This window comes from Oryctolagus cuniculus, chromosome 16 (assembly GCF_964237555.1).
Source record: "Oryctolagus cuniculus chromosome 16, mOryCun1.1, whole genome shotgun sequence".
Taxonomy (NCBI): Eukaryota; Metazoa; Chordata; class Mammalia; order Lagomorpha; family Leporidae; genus Oryctolagus; species Oryctolagus cuniculus.
Window position 1 is genome coordinate 63137046 of NC_091447.1, and position 17496 is coordinate 63154541.

At 61.0% G+C, this 17496-nt stretch overlaps 2 protein-coding genes across 9 annotated transcripts in view; one reads left to right on the forward strand and one right to left on the reverse strand.

Moving 5' to 3' along the window:
• DNAJB1 (DnaJ heat shock protein family (Hsp40) member B1) overlaps window positions 1-17496 on the reverse strand; it is a 27701-nt gene continuing 10205 nt past the window's right edge. For 3 of the 8 annotated variants that reach the window (XM_070058896.1, XM_070058895.1, XM_070058900.1), the window contains 3 exons: window positions 9508-9585; window positions 1250-1830; window positions 1-1144 (listed from right to left, as the gene is read on the reverse strand). In XM_070058896.1, the coding sequence (XP_069914997.1) occupies window positions 914-1144; window positions 1250-1741 (723 nt within the window). In that variant the 5' untranslated portion in view covers window positions 1742-1830; window positions 9508-9585 and the 3' untranslated portion in view covers window positions 1-913. Of the gene's footprint in view, window positions 1145-1249; window positions 1831-2462; window positions 2782-9507; window positions 9586-11654; window positions 11741-17496 lie in introns of those variants that run through there. The other 5 variants (XM_051835830.2, XM_070058898.1, XM_070058899.1 and 2 more) reach the window with 3 other exon arrangements.
• TECR (trans-2,3-enoyl-CoA reductase) overlaps window positions 11894-17496 on the forward strand; it is a 19305-nt gene continuing 13702 nt past the window's right edge. Inside the window, exon 1 of the mRNA XM_051835826.2 lies at window positions 11894-12145. Within this exon, the coding sequence (XP_051691786.1) occupies window positions 12131-12145 (15 nt within the window). The 5' untranslated portion in view covers window positions 11894-12130. The remainder of the gene's footprint in view (window positions 12146-17496) is intronic.

A 17496-nucleotide genomic window follows, 5' to 3' on the forward strand; every position in this document is an offset into this window, starting at 1 on the left:
GGAGGTTTCTCATACAGTCTTTAATGCCATCACCCTGCACAGCGACAAGTCACACACACTTTGGTCTCATGTCGGCAGTGGCAACGTACAATGAGTCTCAAGGGGCTGAGCACCAGACGGGTGTCCCGGGAATAGACCCCGCCTCCGCCCGGGGCCATGGGGGCAGGGCAGGGCCCGTCTGGGGGCACCCCGGCCTGACGGGGAGTTATAAAAACATTTACAGGCTCCTGCAATCGGGAGCAAAGACCCTTTTATCAAAAGGGATTATAGCTATGTCTCTATACATCTCTCCAGGGTTGTGCAAAATTCCGAAGGATCAGATCCCTTTGAGAGAGAAACAAAACGAAACGAAACAAAACAAAGTCCAGAGTCCATGGAACAGAAAGGGCACCCGGAGCTGCCCAGAGCTCGCTCTCGGCAAAGCACGGCTGGGCCCCGTCTCCGTGAGCTCCCGGGCTCCCGTGGTCCCGCTGGAAAGAGGAAGGTATTGCTTGTGGGCGCCGGCCGGGCAGTTCTGCAGAGTCTAGCTTTCTCCACCTGAGATGGCCAGGATGAGCCGGGGGGTGGGGGTGGGGGGAGGCATGGAGCAGGGGAGACAAAGCACAGGACCCAGCTGCAGGTGCGGGGGGGGGGAGGTGTCTGGAGGAGCGTGGGGCGGGGCGGGCCTCGTCCTGCTCTGCCCACCACCTGCCGCTCCGCCGCCCGAAAAACCAGCACAGTCGAGTGCACGACTTTCAAAGATTGTAATATATTCTCTGGAAAACATAGAGCAGGATCAGGCTCCCGGGCCCTCCCGCCCTCTCACGGTCCACGAGTGCCGGGGTAGCCGGAGACGCTGAGCTCTGGCGAGGTCCCTGGGGCCGGCGGCGCCCGGATGATGCGGGGGCGGTGGGTGGGTGGGTGTGTGGGGGCGCTAGATGGGCAGAACCTGCTCCAGGACGGTTCTCGACGTCTGGGGGATCCTTTCGGGGAAGACCACCTCAAATTCGATGATGAGGTCCCCGCGCTTCTCCGGCGTCTTGGGGAGGGGCAGGCCTTCGCCCGGCACCTTCCGCCGCATGCCGGGCCTGATGACGTCTTTGAAGACAACGGGGATGCTGCGGCCGTCCAGAGTCGGCACGTTCACCGTGCAGCCGCACAGGGCCTGGGCGGGGGTGGGGGGGGGTAGGACAGCGGTCAGCCGCGAGAGCCTGGGGAGCCCCGCCCGCCCCCAGCGCACCCCCACGGCTCCCCACCCCCGCGGCCTCACCTCCCGCAGGCTGACGCGGGCCGGGTAGATGACGTCCGAGCCGTCTCTCTTGAAGATGTTGTGTGGCTTGTCCTTGAGCACGAACACGATGTCGGCGGGGATGTTGCTGGAGGTCTGGTCCCCCTCCTTGGGGAAGGTGATCTTGGTGCCCTCTTTCCAGCCCCGCTTCACCTCGATCGTCAGGATCTTGTCTTCGTTCCGGATGCTCTTGCCGTCGGGGTTCAGCCGCTTGTGGGAGATCTTCATCTTCTTGGTGCAGCCGCTGTAGATCTCTTCCAGGGAGACCCTGAGGTCGTGCGTGACGGGCGGGTCTTGCTTCTTGCGGGTGGGCTCCTGGGCCGGGCGCGAGCGGCCGAAGTTCATGTTGGTGAAGCCGCCCACGCCCATGGGGAAGCCGGCGAACGGGTCGTCGATGTCCATGCCCTCTTCCCCGTTCCGCTGCCCAAAGAACGTGTCAAAGGGGTTCCGGCCTCCGAAGAACTCGGCAAACATGGCGTGCGGGTCGCCATGGAACGTGTAGCTGAAGGACGTCCCGTTGGCCCCGCCGCCGCTGCCCCCGCAGGGGCCGCCGCCCTTCAGGCCTGCGAAGCAAAAACGCAGGGACGTGAGGGGGCGGGGCGGGATTGCTCTCAGCCCGCCGAGGGCCGGACCCCAAGCTTGCACCTGCCGCTGCAGACACTGGGGGCCTCGGCCCGCAGGTGACAGCCACCAAGGCCCGGCCCCTGCCTGCTCCCGGCTGATCCTCCCAAGAATCCACCAAGAGACCCAGACATGACCCGGGGTGGGGGAGAGGGGGGAAGAGCGGCGGCCACGTCCCCTGAGCCCAGAGAGAACGTGGGCAAATGCAGGCCAACCAAAGACACCCCGGAAGCTTTCTGAAGCTCTCCCGTCCCAGCACCAATCGCCGCTGCCCTGATGATCGGAAAAAAAAAAAACACACTCTACTGGCTCAGGACCGAGCCCGGAAGCCGGTGAGTCACCGACGGGCAGCTGGGCAGGCCGAGACCCGGCCGCCCCCCGCCGCGCCCCCCGCCCCGGCCCGCACCGGGTGCAGACCCAGGGAGGGGCCGCCCGGACGTGCTGGAAGCTTCTGCGCGAGCGGCGAGCCGGGGCTCCTCCTCCGCCCGCCGGGGGCCCTCTCAGCAGCCCCCCACCCCCGGCCGGCGGCGCGCGTGCCTCGGTTTCCCCGCGCGCCGCGGCCGCGCGCACGCACCCTCCTCCCCGTAGCGGTCGAAGATCTCGCGCTTGCGCGGGTCGCTCAGCACGTCGTAGGCCTCGGCGATCTCCTTGAACCGCTCCTCGGCGCCGGGCTCCTTGTTCTTGTCCGGGTGGTACCGCAGCGCCTGGCGGCGGTAGGCCCGCTTCACCTCCTCGTCCGACGCGCCGCGGGCCAGGCCCAGCGTCTGGTAGTAATCCTTGCCCATGGCGCCCGCCCGCGGCCCCGCCGTACCCGGCTCCGCCGCCGCCGCCCGGCCCGACTCTATATACCCGTCCGGCGGAAGCTTCCAGAGCCCGCCAGCCCCCTCCAGAACCTTCCGCCCCGCCCCCCGCGCCGCGCCGGCCAATCGCCGCGGCCTCGGCCCCGTGACGCCCCCATCCGGGGCGGGGCCGGGCTGCCAACGGCCGCCCGCGTGCGGCCACGCCCCTTCCCTCTCAGACCCCCCCCCCCCGCCTCTCCCGGCAACGCCTCCCCGCGGCGAGGGCACTGGGCAGGCGGAGGGCCCGCCCACCCCCTCGGGGAGAACCAATCACGACTTCCCGCTCACTGTCTTCTAGGATCTGGCAGGCTGCGAGCCCTGTCCGTTGCCGGGTCCACAGGTTACCGCAGCGGAACGCGGAGCTCCGGGAAGGGGCGGGGCGAGACAAAGCCCCGCCCCTCGAGGTGGCCCCGCCCCTGTTCCCAGCAGATATAAACCTGGCCTCCCGTCTCGCAGGCTGGGTCGTGCAAAGTTCGGCAGGCTTGGTGCTGTTTAGCACAAGTGCAAGAGTGGCACGCCCTCCTCAGCCAGCGGGGAGGGGACAGTGCGAGCCACGTCCACTCCCCTGGAGAGGGTCCTGCCCTTCCTGCCCCTGGTGTCACCCTTGCCGCTGAACTTGCCGATAAACTTGAAATTCCCTTTTCCTTGGCTTCCCTCCCTCCCAGCCTGGGCTGGCGACCAGGACCAGAACCGGGTTCTGCCTGTTCCTAAACAGTCCCGGTATTTGGCTCCTCAACAGACCTGGTTTCTGGCTTTAAAAATTTTTTTTTATTGATTTCATTTTATTTGAAAAGCACAGAGAGAGAGAGAGAGAGAGAGAGAGAGAGAGAACTTTCATTCAATGGTTCACTCCTTAAATGCCTGCGATAGCCAAGGTTGGGCCAAGCCAAAGCCTGGAGCCAGGGACTCCATCCAGGTCTCCCACGTGGTTGGCAGGGACCCAAGCATCACCTGTTGTGTCCCAGGATGCTCATTAGCACGGAACTGGAAGGGCAGCAGAGGAACCACGAGTGAGCCCAGACGCTCCCATGTGGGATGCAGGAGCTCTGGTTGGCATCTTTTTTTTTTTTTTTTTTTTTAAGATTTATGTATCTGGGGGCCAGCGTTGTGGTGCAGCGGGTTGAAGCCCTGGCCTGTGGCACCAGCACCCCATATGGGCACCGGTTCTAGTCCTGAATGCTCCTCTTCTGATCCCTCTCTCTGCTATGGCCTGGGAAAGCAGTGGAAGATGGCCCAAGTCCTTGGGCTCCTGCACTCATGTGGGAGACCTGGAAGAAGCTCTTGGCTCCTGGCTTTGGATCAGTGCAGCTCTGGCCATTGCAGCCATTTGGGGAGTGAATCAGCAGATGGAATATCTCTCCATTTCTACCTCTCTGTAACTGTCTTTCAAATAAATAAATAAATTTTTAAAAAAGATTCACCTATCTATTTCAAAGTCACGAATCATAGAGAGAGGGGGAGAGTCTGAGAGAGAGAAAGAGAGAGAGAGAGGTTTTCCATCTGCTGGTTCACTCCCCAGTTGGCCGCAACAGCTAGCACCAGGCCAGGCTGAAGCCAGGATCCAAGAGCTTCTTCTGGGTCTCCCTCCCACAAGGGTGCAGGGGCCCAAACACTTGGGCCATCTTCTACTGCTTTTCCCAGGCCACAGCAGAGAGCTGGATGGGGAGTGGAGCAGCCAAGACTCGAACGGGTGCTCACACGGGATGCCGGCACAGCGGCCAAGACCTGGCGGCATCTTAACGGCGGCACCCCAGTCCCCGCTGCTTTCACGTGGGTGCCTCTCTCAGCGGAGCAGGATTCACATGTGGGCCTCGCGATCTCTCTGGCTGTGGCTGATGGGGAGAAGGAGGCTCAGAGGGAGGACCAAGGCTGCCTGGGGTGTGGGGTCGGCAGCCGTGGCTCCTGTGTGCCTATGGGTAGAGGTGCATGGAGTCCGCGGTACGGGCGCTTTCTGTGTCTGGTCTTTACTGCACAGTGCGGGGAGCAGGTGCATCCACATCACGGGGCTCGGCAGCTTACCTGAGTCACATTGGTGAAATGCCCGGGGCAGGCCTGGCACTGAGGAAGTGACGTCAGAGTGATGACTGACAGACCCGTGCTGATCCACGGTGTGCTGCTATGAGGCACCCCCGGGCTCCTGGCAGGGCTGCCCTGGCACAGGCTGTGGCTACTGGGAAAGGGGGCGTGGCCTTCCCCTTCCCCATTGGATGGCTCTCCCTGCTCACTCACTGACCCCCAGGGCACCCAGTCCTGACCATGACAGGCACTGGCCAACTTAGGAGGACAGGAGTGGGGTGGGGGCGCCCCCTAGCCCAGCAAAGAAATAGGGGTCTTGGGGCCAGCGCTGTGGCGCAGAGGATCAATGCCCTGGCCTGCAGTGCTGGCATCGCATAGGGGCGCCCGTTCTAGTCCGCGGCTGCTCCACTTCCGATCCAGCTCTTTGCTGTGGCCTGGGAAAGTGGTAGAAGATGGCCCAAGTCCTTGGGCCCCTGAACCCATGTGGGAGACCTGGAAGAAGCTCCTGGTTCCTGGCTTCAGATCAGTGCAGCTCCGGCCGTTGTGTGGAGACCTCAGCCCCCCAAGGGCTCATGACTCGGGAAGGGGCCGCGATGATTAGTTCTGCGTGTCAGCTTGGCTATGCTCCAGAACCCAGGCTGTCCAGTGAAACACGAGCCTTAGTGTGGCACTGAAGGCGTAGGGTAGACAAGGTTAGGGGGATGTCGCCATCAGCTCACGGTGAGGACAAATGACCTCTCTCTCTCTCTCTCTCTCCCCTTTCCTCCCTCCCTCCCTCTCTCTCTCTCTTTTTGCCTCTCCACTCTGTAACTCTGCCTTTCAAATAAATGAATAAATCTTTAAAAGCAGACAGCGAGGGGTGGCTGTTTGCCACAGCAGTTACAATTCTTCATGGGATGCCTGTATCCTGCACTCCAGGGGAGGCAGCACACCACGACAGCTCCAGTACTTGGGCCCCTGCTACCCATGTGGGATTGATCCAGATGGCAAGTTCCTGGGTCCATCTGCTGGGTCCCTCCCCAGATGCCTGCAGTAGCCTGGGGCTGGGTCAGGCTGAAGCCAGGTGCCCGGATCTCAAACTGGGTGTCCCACGTGGAGGGCAAAGACCTGCCGTCCACCTGCTGCCTCCCAAGGTGCACATCGTTAGGAAGCTGAATGAAGCTGGGACTTGAACCCAGGCACTCCACTCTGGGACACAGGTGTTCCAAGTGGCACGTTGACTGCTGTGCCCAGAGCCTAAGCCTGAATTGTAAGAACTGCAGGTGTTCAAGGGCTGGAACCATGGCGCATTAGGTTAATCCTCCACCGGTGGTGCTGGCATCCCAAAGGGGTGCCAGTTCGAGTCCTGGCTGCCCCTCTTCTGATCCAGCTCTCTGCTATGGCCTGGGAAAGCAGAAGATGGCCAATGTGCTTGGGCCCCTGCACGCACATGGGAGACTGGAAGAAGCTCCTGGCTCCTGGCTTCGAATCGGCGCAGCTCCAGCTGATGTGGCTATTTGGGGACTGAACCAGTGGAAGGAAGACCTCCCTCTCTCTCTCCCTCTCACTGTCTGTAACTCTACCTCTCAAATAAATAAATAAAATCGTATAAAAAGTAGAATTGCAGGTGTCTGGCCTCGTGTTGAGTCCCGCCTCTGATCTGGAGGTGTCTGCTCCATGCCCACAGTGGCTCCCGACTGTAGCCACCTGCTCAGGTGCACCTTCATCAGTGGTGTTGGCTCCAGGAGTTGGGGTCTTCAGTGGGACACCTGCACTGAATTCCTGCATTCCAGCATTAGCCTGGCCTGGCCGTAGATTTTGAGGCCATTTGAGGAGGGAACCAGCAGAAGAGAGCTTTCTCTTTCTCTTTCTCTTTCTCTTTCTCTTTCTCTTTCTCTTTCTCTTTCTCTCTCTCAAAAAAAAATTTTTTTTTTTTTTGCATGATCACTATCTTCAACTCTTCACTTCTTCAGGACATCTTTCAAAAGCAGGACAGCCGTAAGCATTGCCACTCCCCCTGGGGGCATCCGTGGGGAATAAAATCCTATGTTCGTGGTGCAGTAGGCTAAGCCTCTAATTGTGAGGCTGGTCTCTCATATTGGAGCACTGGTTCGAGTCCCAGCTGCTCCACTTCTGATCCAGCTCCCTGCTAATGCACCTGGGAAAGCAGCAGAAAATGACCCAAGTGCTTGGCCCCCTGCCATCCGTGGGCGCGAGCTGGATGAAGCTCTGGGCTTCTGGCTTTGGCCTGGCCTGACACCGGCTGTTGCAGTCCTAGGCAGAATAAAACAGGCTTCTCACCCGCACCCCGGCTGGAAGACAGCTTGAGAAATCTCTCTCTATGGAGCTTCTGACACAGCAGGGAGTCTCTCACCAGCCCTGGCCTTTCCGGACTGGGTCTCACCTTCCCTCTTCTGGCTCCCAGACAAGGAGCTAGAGCAGGTTCCACAAAGAATCATGATCCTGCCTTAGCTGCACCTAGGCAAGACAGAGGGCTCCTGGGAGGCAGATACTGGCCGCATTGCACACCTTGGCCATCCCCAACCACCTCGGGTTTCTCTGGGTCCCAGGCTGCAGCAGACCCCCGTCCACCTTACAAAAGCATCATAGGGAAGCCGGCGCCGTGGCTCAATAGGCTAATCCTCCACCTTGCGGCGCCGGCACACCGGGTTCTAGTCCCGGTTGGGGCGCCGGATTCTGTCCCGGTTGCCCCTCTTCCAGGCCAGCTCTCTGCTGTGGCCAGGGAGTGCAGTGGAGGATGGCCCAGGTGCTTGGGCCCTGCACCCCATGGGAGACCAGGAAAAGCACCTGGCTCCTGCCATCGGATCAGCGCGGTGCGCTGGCTGCAGCAGCGGCCATTGGAGGGTGATCCAACGGCAAAAGGAAGACCTTTCTCTCTCTGTCTCTCTCTCTCACTGTCCACTCTGCCTGTCAAAAAAACAAAACAAAACAAAAGCATCATAGGGGTCATATTCTCTCTGCAGGCCACCTCTTGCAAAGGCTTTTCTAGAGCTCGGCTCAGCAGATGCCAAATACATCTACTCGCCTCCCGTGTCTGAATGCATCAGTCAGCTGGGCCGGGTTTGCCAGCAGGCTGGAGCTGACCCTACGGCCAGGCACCGCGTCCAGGCTGTGGTGCAGTCAATCAGCGGCTCCCACAAAGGTGGGCCGGTCTCCGTGCAGGGGGTGGATTTTGATTTCTGCTGACAGCGTACTTGCTGGAAGCCAGAGGCAGCAGGCCAGGGGTTGCTCACTTCTGCACAACTCCGGGGGCGGGGGTGGGGAGATGAGGGACAACAAAGGGGAATTCTACTCTCCAGGCTGGAGCCTGCCTTGTCATGTTAAGAGCTGCCCATGGCTGAGTAGGCCATAGATATTATTCACATCCCGACTGGCTCATCGCACAGCAAGCGCGGGTTGGCTGTCCCCAGCCTGTTGAGTGAGTGCGAGGTTCAGAAAAGCCGGCTTGCAAGGGAGTTTCCAGAATGCTGTGAGCTCATGGGAAGATGGGAGGAATCTCTTTTAAAATGTGGACAGCAGACCGGCGCTGCGGCTCACTAGGCTAATCCTCTGCCTTGCGGCACCGGCAAACCGGGTTCTAGTCCCGGTCAGGGCCCCGGATTCTGTCCCGGTTGCCCCTCTTCCAGGCCAGCTCTCTGCTGTGGCACGGGAGTGCAGTGGAGGATGGCCCAAGTCCTTGGGCCCTGCACCCCATGGGAGACCAGGATAAGCACCTGGCTCCTGCCATTGGATCAGCGCGGTGTGCGGGCTGCAGCGCGCCGGCAGCGGCAGCCATTGGAGGGTGAACCAACGGCAAAGGAAGACCTTTCTCTCTGTCTCTCTCTCTCTCACTGTCCACTCTGCCTGTCAAAAAAAATTAATTAAAATGTGGACAGCAGGGGTCGTGGCGCAGCAGGTGGACGACCTGGCCTGAAGCACCGGCATCCCATATGGGCGCTGGTTCAAGTCCCGGCTGCTCCACTTCCAATCCAGCTCTTTGCTATGGCCTGGGAAAGCAGTAGAACATGCCCCAAGTGCTTGGGCCCTTGCACCCATGTGGGAGACCCAGAAGAAGCTCTTGGATCCTGGCTCCTGGCTTCGGATCGGTGCAGCTCTGGCCATTGTGGCCAACTGGGGAGTGAACCAGCAGATGAAAGACCTCTCTCTCCCTCTCCTCTCTGTGTAACTCTGACTTTCAAATAAATAAATAAACAATCTTTAAAAAATATGTGGACAGAATACTGCTTTATGTAGCTGGCACCTATGACACAGAAGACAGGTCCACTTGAGATTAAGCTGTTTCTTGCCACTCGGGTGTCCCATATCAGAGAGCCAGTTAGGAGTCTGGGCTACTCCTCTTCCCATCCAGCTCCCTGCTAATGTGCCTGGGGAAAGCAGCAGGTGATGGTCCAAGTGCCTGGGTCCCCGATACCCATGTAGGAAGCCTGGATGGAGTTCTTGGCCTTGGCCATTGTGGGCATTTGGAACTCGCCCGTGGATAGAAGATTTCTCTCTCTGTGTTTCTCCCTCCCTCTCTATAACTCTGTCAAATAAATAAACATCTAAGTTCTAATACCCCTGATATGTTTCGCTGGCTGTTTTGCCCCAGCTAGCCCCCAGCAGAGACAGGTAATGGTTTGGAAGATCCCGGACTTGATTTCTTTTGCTTAGAGACAAGGATCCCCCAGGGCGAAAGCTGTAGAAGTTTCCAGAGCAGAACGTGGATGACTAAGTTCCCAATCACTGACTCACCCTTGCCCCCACCCTGTTCATCGGCATGTCTACCTCCTAGGATGGCTCGTCCTGTGCCCCGAACACCAGGCTCCTGAGTTCCGCAGGGCTTAACAGTCCAGGCAGTGTGAGCTGAAACCAAAGAAGAGACTTTCGCTGATTTTTTTTTTGACAGGCAGAGTGGACAGTGAGAGAGAAACAGAAAGAAAGGTCTTCCTTTGCCGTTGGTTCACCCCCCAATGGCCACTGCGGCCGGCACACCATGCTAATCCCAAGCCAGGAGCCAGGTGCTTCTCCTGGTCTCCCATGGGGTGCAGGGCCCAAGCACATGGGCCATCCTCCACTGCACTCCCGGGCCACAGCAGAGAGCTGGCCTGGAAGAGGGGCAACCGGGACAGAATCTGGCTCCCCAACCGGGACTAGAACCCGGTGTGCCAGCGCCGCAGGTGGAGGATTAGCCTATTGAGCTGTGGTGCCAGCCACGCTGATTTTTTTTTTTAAGGTTTATTTATTTGAAAGTCAGAGTCACACAGAGAGAGAAGGAGAGGCAGAGAGAGAGAGAGAGAGAGAGAGAGAGAGAGGTCTTCCATCTGCTGGTTTACTCCCCAGATGTCCGCAATGGCTGGAGCTGCACCAATCCGAAGCCAGGAGCCAGGAGCTTCTTCCTGGTCTCCCACGCAGGTGCAGGGGCCCAAAGACTTGGAGCATCCTCCACTGCTTTCCCAGGCCATAGCAGAGAGCTGGATTGGAAGTGGAGCAGCTGTGACTCTAACTGGTGCCTGCATGGGATGCCGGCGCTGCATGAGGTGGCTTTACCCACTACGCCACTGCGCCGGCCCCAAAAGAAGAGACTTTTTTTTTTTTTTTTTTTTTTTTTTTTTTTTGACAGGCAGAGTGGACAGTGAGAGAGAGAGACAGAGAGAAAGGTCTTCCTTTGCCGTTGGTTCACCCTCCAATGGCCGCCGCGGCCGGTGCACTGCGGCCGGTGCACTGCGCTGATTCTATGGTAGGAGCCAGGTACTTATCCTGGTCTCCCATGGGGTGCAGGGCCCAAGGACTTGGGCCATCCTCCACTGCACTCCCTGGCCACAGCAGAGAGCTGGCCTAGAAGAGGGGCAACCAGGACAGAATCCGGCGCCCCAACCGGGACTAGAACCCGGGGTGCCGGTGCCGCAAGGCGGAAGATTAGCCTAGTGAGCTGCGGCTAGTGACCCGCGGCGCCGGCCAAGAAGATACTTTGAAGGCATGAGCCAGGGCCTGTGTGTGCCTCTGCCTGTCCTGATGCCTCCAGTGCGGGTGTGCCTAAGTGTGTGTGTGTGTGTGTGTGTGTGTGTGTGTATCACTCTCCTCCATGGGCTCATGGCAGAACACTGAAGGTTAAGAAAGCAGGACAAAAACCCAGACCAGCTCTGTGGTCTAGTGGGCTAAGGCTCCACCTGTGGTGCCAATATCCCATAGGGGCGCCGGTTCAAGTCCTGGCTGCTCCACTTCTGATCCAGCTCCCTGTGGAAGGCCTGGGAAGGCAGTGGAAGACGGCCCAGGTGCTTGGGCCCCTGCCTCCTATGTGGGAGACCCGGATGGGAGTTCCAGGCTCCTAGCTCTGGCCTGGCCCAGCTGCAGCCATTTGGGGAGTGACCCAGCAGATGGAAGATCCCCTTTCTCTCTCCCTCTCTCTCTCCCTCTCCCTCTCCCTCTCCCTCTCCCTCTCTCTCCCATTTGCCTTCCAAATACATAATACAAAAGCTATCCAAATACATAATACAAAAGCTTTTAAAACGTAGCAGAGAACCAGGGGAACTTCATGCTAATAATGCATTTGAATCCCATTGGAGACAGTGCAGAATAAACATGAAAAATTGAGACCTTTTTTTCATCCCACCTTTCGGTACTAAGCCTTGGCCATCGGTGCGTCCTACACGCAAACACACCCCACTCTGGGCTCCAAGGCCGCAGGTGGCCGCACAGGGCGACCCCCTAGGGCCCAGGTGTGTGTGTGTGTGTGTGTAGGGGGGCTTTCGTTGACAAGGGCGGGGAACACGCGTCCTGAACGCAGCTGGGGCTCAGGCTCCGCTTCCTTCTCGCTCCCGACAGATGGAGGCCCTTCGCCCCGTGGCGCCTTGCTTTCCGGCCCGCACCGCCTCCGCCTAAACCCCTCCGGCTGCTCCCCGACCCGCCAGCGGCCTCCCCACGTAGGAATTCACCGAGTCCAGTCACAGGCCATGTGGGCGCCGCCCACCCTGTCACTCATCTTCTTGTTCCCGCCCCGCCACGCCTCGGCGTAACCGTCGCTTCCCTCGGTTTCCACAGCGACGCCACCAAAGGGCGGAGCGAAGGGGCGCGCGGCGCCCAGGTCCCTGTTTGATTGGTGGCGGGCCCAGCCCCTTTTCAAAGCCACGCCCCCTTCGGTCCGCCCCTCGGCGGCGGGCCCTTCCAGCCGATTGGCCAGCACCGTGGGGCGAGCGGCTCGTCCTCTCTCAGATTGGCTCCGCGGGGCGGGCGCCCCTCGCGCTCATTGGCCGGTGGCGCGCCCGAGGCGGGGTGGGGCGGGGCGAGGGGGAGCTGCAGTTAGTCCGGCGCGACGGTCGCGAGCGCGCGAGGATCCCCGTGCCGTGTCGCGCGCTGGTGGGCAGCAGCTGCAGCAGTCGCGTAGGTGCAGTCGCCGCCGTGTGAGGAAGCCATGAAGCACTATGAGGTAAGAAACCGGGCAACAGGGCCCGAAAAGGCCCGCGCCTACTCATCCTAGTTCTCTCCGCCGCCGGACCACGGGACCCCCCGACTCGTCCTGCGCCCCGAGCGCAGAGCACGTCGGCGCAGGCGCAGTGGGTTTGCGCTATGCCGGGAGCGTGGTGGGGGAAGGACCACGCGCCCGCCGCAGTGCGCATGCGCAGGCTGGGTATTTATAAATATGCAACTCAGGCTGTTCTGTTTTGGGGGGATTTTTTTTGGGGGGTCTCTGCTGGACCCGGGACATTCGCAGGTTCCTGGCAGCGAGCCGAGGAGCCGGGGTGTGGAACCCTTGCTCTCGATCCGAAGCAGTCTTGCACAAACCTCGCTTTGCGCCAGCGCCCGGGGCTTTGCCGTCGGGCCTGGCTGGGACGGCCTTTGGAGCCCGGGGAGGGAGGAGCGGGGACGCTCATCTTGGTCATCCCCCTGTCCACCTCTGCGGGTCACCGGGGCAGCACTCCGGCGTCCCCAGCGCGCTCTTGAAGCCCAAGTGTTTCACTCCTGCCTTGGGCCTGCCACAAAGTAACTCTGCTTGCTTGCTACAAATTCCTGGTTAGAACCAGCTGGCCTTGCTAGTAAAATTTCTGGTCTTGTCCTCTCCCCCGCAGCTCTGTGCGGTAGGAAACTGTTATTATTGCCTTTTTAAAATCTTTTTGGTAGCTAAAGACTCACGTTCCAAAGGCACCCTCCCCCACCCCCCAGCCAGTAGATGCAGAACAGAAACGAAATCAGGACTTCAAGGACCTGGCACTGTTGTCACTGCCAGTTGTCAGATAAGAGATTTGGTATTGCTCCCTCACCCCTCCCCCGCATCATAAAAAGATCAAACACACCTCAGAAGTCCCCTCTGGACCACCGCCAGGTTCAGCGGTGCGAACCTCACAAACGCCCTTGTGCAACCGTCGGCGCCGTCCCATCTCCACGATTCTTTGCATCTTGCAAAACCGGACCTCAGTGCCTGTGAAAGGCCAGCTCCCCCGCGGCCCCCGGCTCCCCAGCCTCTGGCGGTCCCCGTCCTACTTTCCGGTCCTGGTAAACTGGACTACCAGGTCTACTGGAAGCAGGGAGATCCTGGGAGTTGTTTGTGTCAGGGATGCGAGCCCATTGCCTCCACCTGCTGTCTTGAGCGTTAATTCTTGGTGATTTTACCCAGAATCCTGTGAGGCCATTCACGGAGAAAATCCTCTTTTTTTTTTTTTTTTTTTTTTGACCCGGTCCTGAGCACGAGGTTCTAGAATAAAGTTCTTGTAATGTGCCCCCCCACCCCCCCCAGCAAACCCCCTAATGCCGGCGGACGGGATGGAAGATCCAGTTTGCAAAGACGCACAGCGATTAGAAGTCAGTCAGAGGAGCCCCCTGGAGACCCTTGTCAGGGGGAAACCCGGGGCCCAGCCCTGGGGCCCATGGGGGTGAACTGCCGAACGCGTGCGCCCCATTTAATTCTTTGTTCTACACAAGGAAGGAGGAGCTCCCAACCCCCAGCCCAGAGTGACCCCGGAGGAACAAGCCAGGCCCTGTGCTATCCCTTTCTTCTTTGTCACCATTCTCTGGTCATCTGCTGCGTGACTCGGGGCTGTCTCCCAGCCCGGCCTGCAGAGCAGGCCTGCAGAGCAAGCCCACACGGCCTACCCCAGGTGTCTGCCGCGGGGCCGGGAGAAAAGGGGCGATGCCTTGAAGACTAAGCCTGGGCCCCCCGACCCTCCCAGCAGCAGGGACTCCCACGGCGGGGGGGGGTGGGGAGGGGGGGGGGATGGTCCCTGCTCTTATCAACAGCAGCTTCCGGGTCACCGCCCATCTCACCTCTTACCCAAGAGGGAGAAGCTGTCCTGCGGTGGCCTGAGTGAGTGGAAACTTCTAGGGCAGGTCACCTTCGGTCGCTGGCTGCAGCTGGCTCCTCGGAAGACTGGCACAGGCCTTGGAATCGTCGTGAGGTCAGAGCAAGGTCAAGACGGGAGAGAAGGGCTGTGTGCGTGGGCCAGTCTGAAAGTTCTGGAAACAGAGTTCTGGTCCCGAGGCAGCTGTTTCCACAGACATGGACGATGGTTAAGGAGGAAGTCCGTGTGTGTCTCTCGGGGGCCACAGTCGTGGGGGCCCAGGGCTGGCATTTGTTACATGCTCGGTTGATTCCCCCACCGGCAGTGGGGTGGTGGGCAGGGCAACCAACCGGTCTGAGCCCTTGCACCTCAGTGGTGCAAGCAGTGGCTGGTCTCCCAGGAAGCTGGGGGAGACGGGCCAGCGGCGGTTCTGCAGGATTACAGGAGGTGGTGCACACGGAGCACCACCGGGGCGCGCGCTTTCCCCGTCCCGCACGCCTGCAGGCAATCCAGGCTGCAGTGTGCTTCCCCCCCAGCCCTCTCTCAGCTCTGCAGAGGTTGGGCTGAGGGAGGGGGATGAGCCAGCTGCAGAAGATCCTGCACCTTGTAAAATCAGACCGAAGGAGACCTCTGTGCAGGCTCTGTGCCCCTGCTGAACTGCTCCCCGGTGTAACAGCAGGTGCTGGCCGTGATGGCGAGAAATGGGAAGGGAAGGCGGGAGGGTGGGGTGGGGTGGGGGGAGGGTAACGGGTTTTTCTGGCTGGGGCACCCCTGTGGTCTCTGTGACGTTTGCGGCCTGCAGTTGGCTTCTGTCTCTCCTTCCTGTAGAAGGGGCAGAGCTTAGGGAAAGGCACACGGGCAGGACCCCGGTTTCCTGGCTCGGCGCTGACCGTGTGTGTAGTCTCCCTTCCGGAGACCCCCGAGAGGCGGGTTTTCTGTGTTCCCCCATTTGGTGGATGAGGAACCCCGGGGGCCTCAGGAAGGTGAGGGATCCAGACCCAGGCCTGTGGATGTGTGGTCGCTGGGACAGCCGGACCCAAGGCCTGAAGACACAGGGCCAGGGAGCTGTGGCTCAGCCTCAGCTTGGGTTCGGCTGCCTGCAGTCTTGTCCTGGCCGCTGGCGGCCTGCGGCAGCTGATGGCCGAGCTGCGTGTGGGAGGGGCAGGGGCTCAGCGCAGCCGCTGGCAGCCAGCCTCCTCCTGCCCTAGAACGGGACGCGTTGCCTCTCCCGGATCTGGAGGTGAGAGCAGAATCGGGACCCGCAGCGGCAGAGACTTTGTGGTGTTGGCACGGTCGGCCCGTGGTCTTGCCCCTGCCCCTGCCGCCCATGGTGGCCTCTCACCCTTCTTGGGGCGTGTGCTTGTAGCTCTGTGCCCAGCCGTGCTGGGGCTTGGGGAGTTGATCTCAGAGTCCCTGGGGTCAGGGAGCTCCCCGGCTGTCCTGGCCACTCTTCGGCCTTCTGTGGATTAGGGGCCCAAGACCCCCCGCCCCGAGTGGGGGCTTTCCCAGGCCGCACAGCCAGCCCCGCTGTGGCTGGGGTGGGCTCAGCCGTCCGAGCTGGTTTGCAGCGCAGACCCTGCCTCCTCTCTGGCCCCTTGTGCACGCTGACCAGCGGTGCTGGCGTCAGGTCCCACCTCCCAGGTGTGTGGCTCTGCTAAGCAGAGCTGAGCTGGGAGCCAGGTGCCAGCGCCCTGCTCACCTCTGGACTCTGTGGGGCCTGTGGAGGAGGTGGGGCCAGAGAGGAGGAGGAGGAGAGCCCTGGGGAGGAGGCCAGGCCGAGGTGCAGGAGGTGGGCCCTGGGGAAGAGGCGGGGCCGAGGAGGAGGTGGGTCCTGTGGAGGAGGAGGCGGGTCCTGTAGAGAAGGCGGAGCTGAGGAGGAGGGGGCGGGCCCTGGGGAGGAGGCGGAGCCAAGGAAGAGGTGGGCCCTGGGGAGGAGGCGGAGCCGAGGAGGAGGAGATGGGCCCTGGGGAGGAGGTGGGTCCTGGGGTGCTGGAGGAGGAGGCAGAGCCGAGGAGGAGGAGGAGGCGGGTCCTGTGGGGGAGGAGGCGGGTCCTGTAGAGAAGGCGGAGCCGAGGTGGAGGATGAGGCGGGTCCTGTGGGGGAGGAGGCGGGTCCTGTAGAGAAGGCGGAGCCAAGGAGGAGGAGATGGGTCCTGGGGAGGCGGTGGGTCCCGGGGTGCTGGAGGAGGAGGCAGAGCCGAGGAGGAGGAGGCGGGTCCTGTGGGGGAGGAGGCGGGTCCTGTAGAGAAGGCGGAGCCAAGGAGGAGGAGATGGGTCCTGGGGAGGAGGTGGGTCCCGGGGTGCTGGAGGAGGAGGCGGAGCCGAGGAAGAGGAGGCGGGTCCTGTAGAGAAGGTGGAGCCGAGGAGGAGGGGGCGGGCCCTGGGGAGGAGGCGGGTCCCGGGGTGCTGGAGGAGGAGGTGGAGCCGAGGAAGAGGAGGCGGGTCCTGTAGAGAAGGCGGAGCCGAGGAGGAGGGGGCGGGCCCTGGGGAGGAGGCGGGTCCGGGGTGCTGGAGGAGGGGGAGGAGGCGGAGAGTGGGAGGAGCCGAGGGTTGTGGTGTGAGTCTGGAGACGCAGCTGTGTCTCCTGCCTGCGTAGTTGCCTAGGCGTGGGAAGGGCGGAGGCTGGAGGCCTGCTGGGACCCCGCTCCCAGCTCTGCTGGCGGAGTTTGCTCGGGAATCTTTCACTGGCTGGCCAGGTTCGGGCAGGGTCTTAGCTGACACTGACAGCAGCAGCTGAGAACTCGTTGACACCAGGGACGCCTTCCCCAGCAGCCAGGAGGACAGAGCGCTTGCTCCAGGCCTTTTCCCTACGGTGGGCAACCCACAAAGTAAGCGTGTACCTGAGCGGCGGAGTGTGGCTCCTCACACCGGCTCCCTGCCCAGGCACCTGGGAGATGGCAGGTGACGGCCCGAGTGCTGGGCCCCTGCACCCATGTGGGAGACCCGGATGGAGCGCCTGGCTCCTGGCTTCGGCCTGGCCCAGCCCTGGCTGTGGTGGTCTTTTGGGAAGTGAACCAGGGGATGAGCTCGCTCACTTTCGCCCTCTCTCTGTTTGCCTCTTAAATAGATGGAAATAAATACGCACTAGAAAAATAAAAGCATGGGTTTATTTGATGTAAAAATATGTTGAAATCCATGTGTAGCTTGTCCATAATATGTATTTTCCACGTATTGTGAAGAAGTAGGAAGCTGGAGGCACTAGGACTCGGGCTGCAGTGTGACAACGTGGGCGTCCCGAGCCACGACACCTGCCCGGCTCGTGTTTTTAGTTCCGTTTCCCCAGGAGCTTCCTCAAGTAACCACGTGTGCCTGGGGTCCTGTTCTCACTCTCGCCCTGCAGGTGGGGAAGCCGGGGCACACAGCAGCGAAGCCATGAGGCGTTGTCCTAGGCCCAGACTGGGTGGGTGGGGGGAGGGCCTCAGCGGCTGTGTGCTGGGGGACAGCCCCATGCTCCTCCCTGTGGTCTTCACAAGTCTCTTCCATCCCAGTGCCGTCTAACTCCCCCC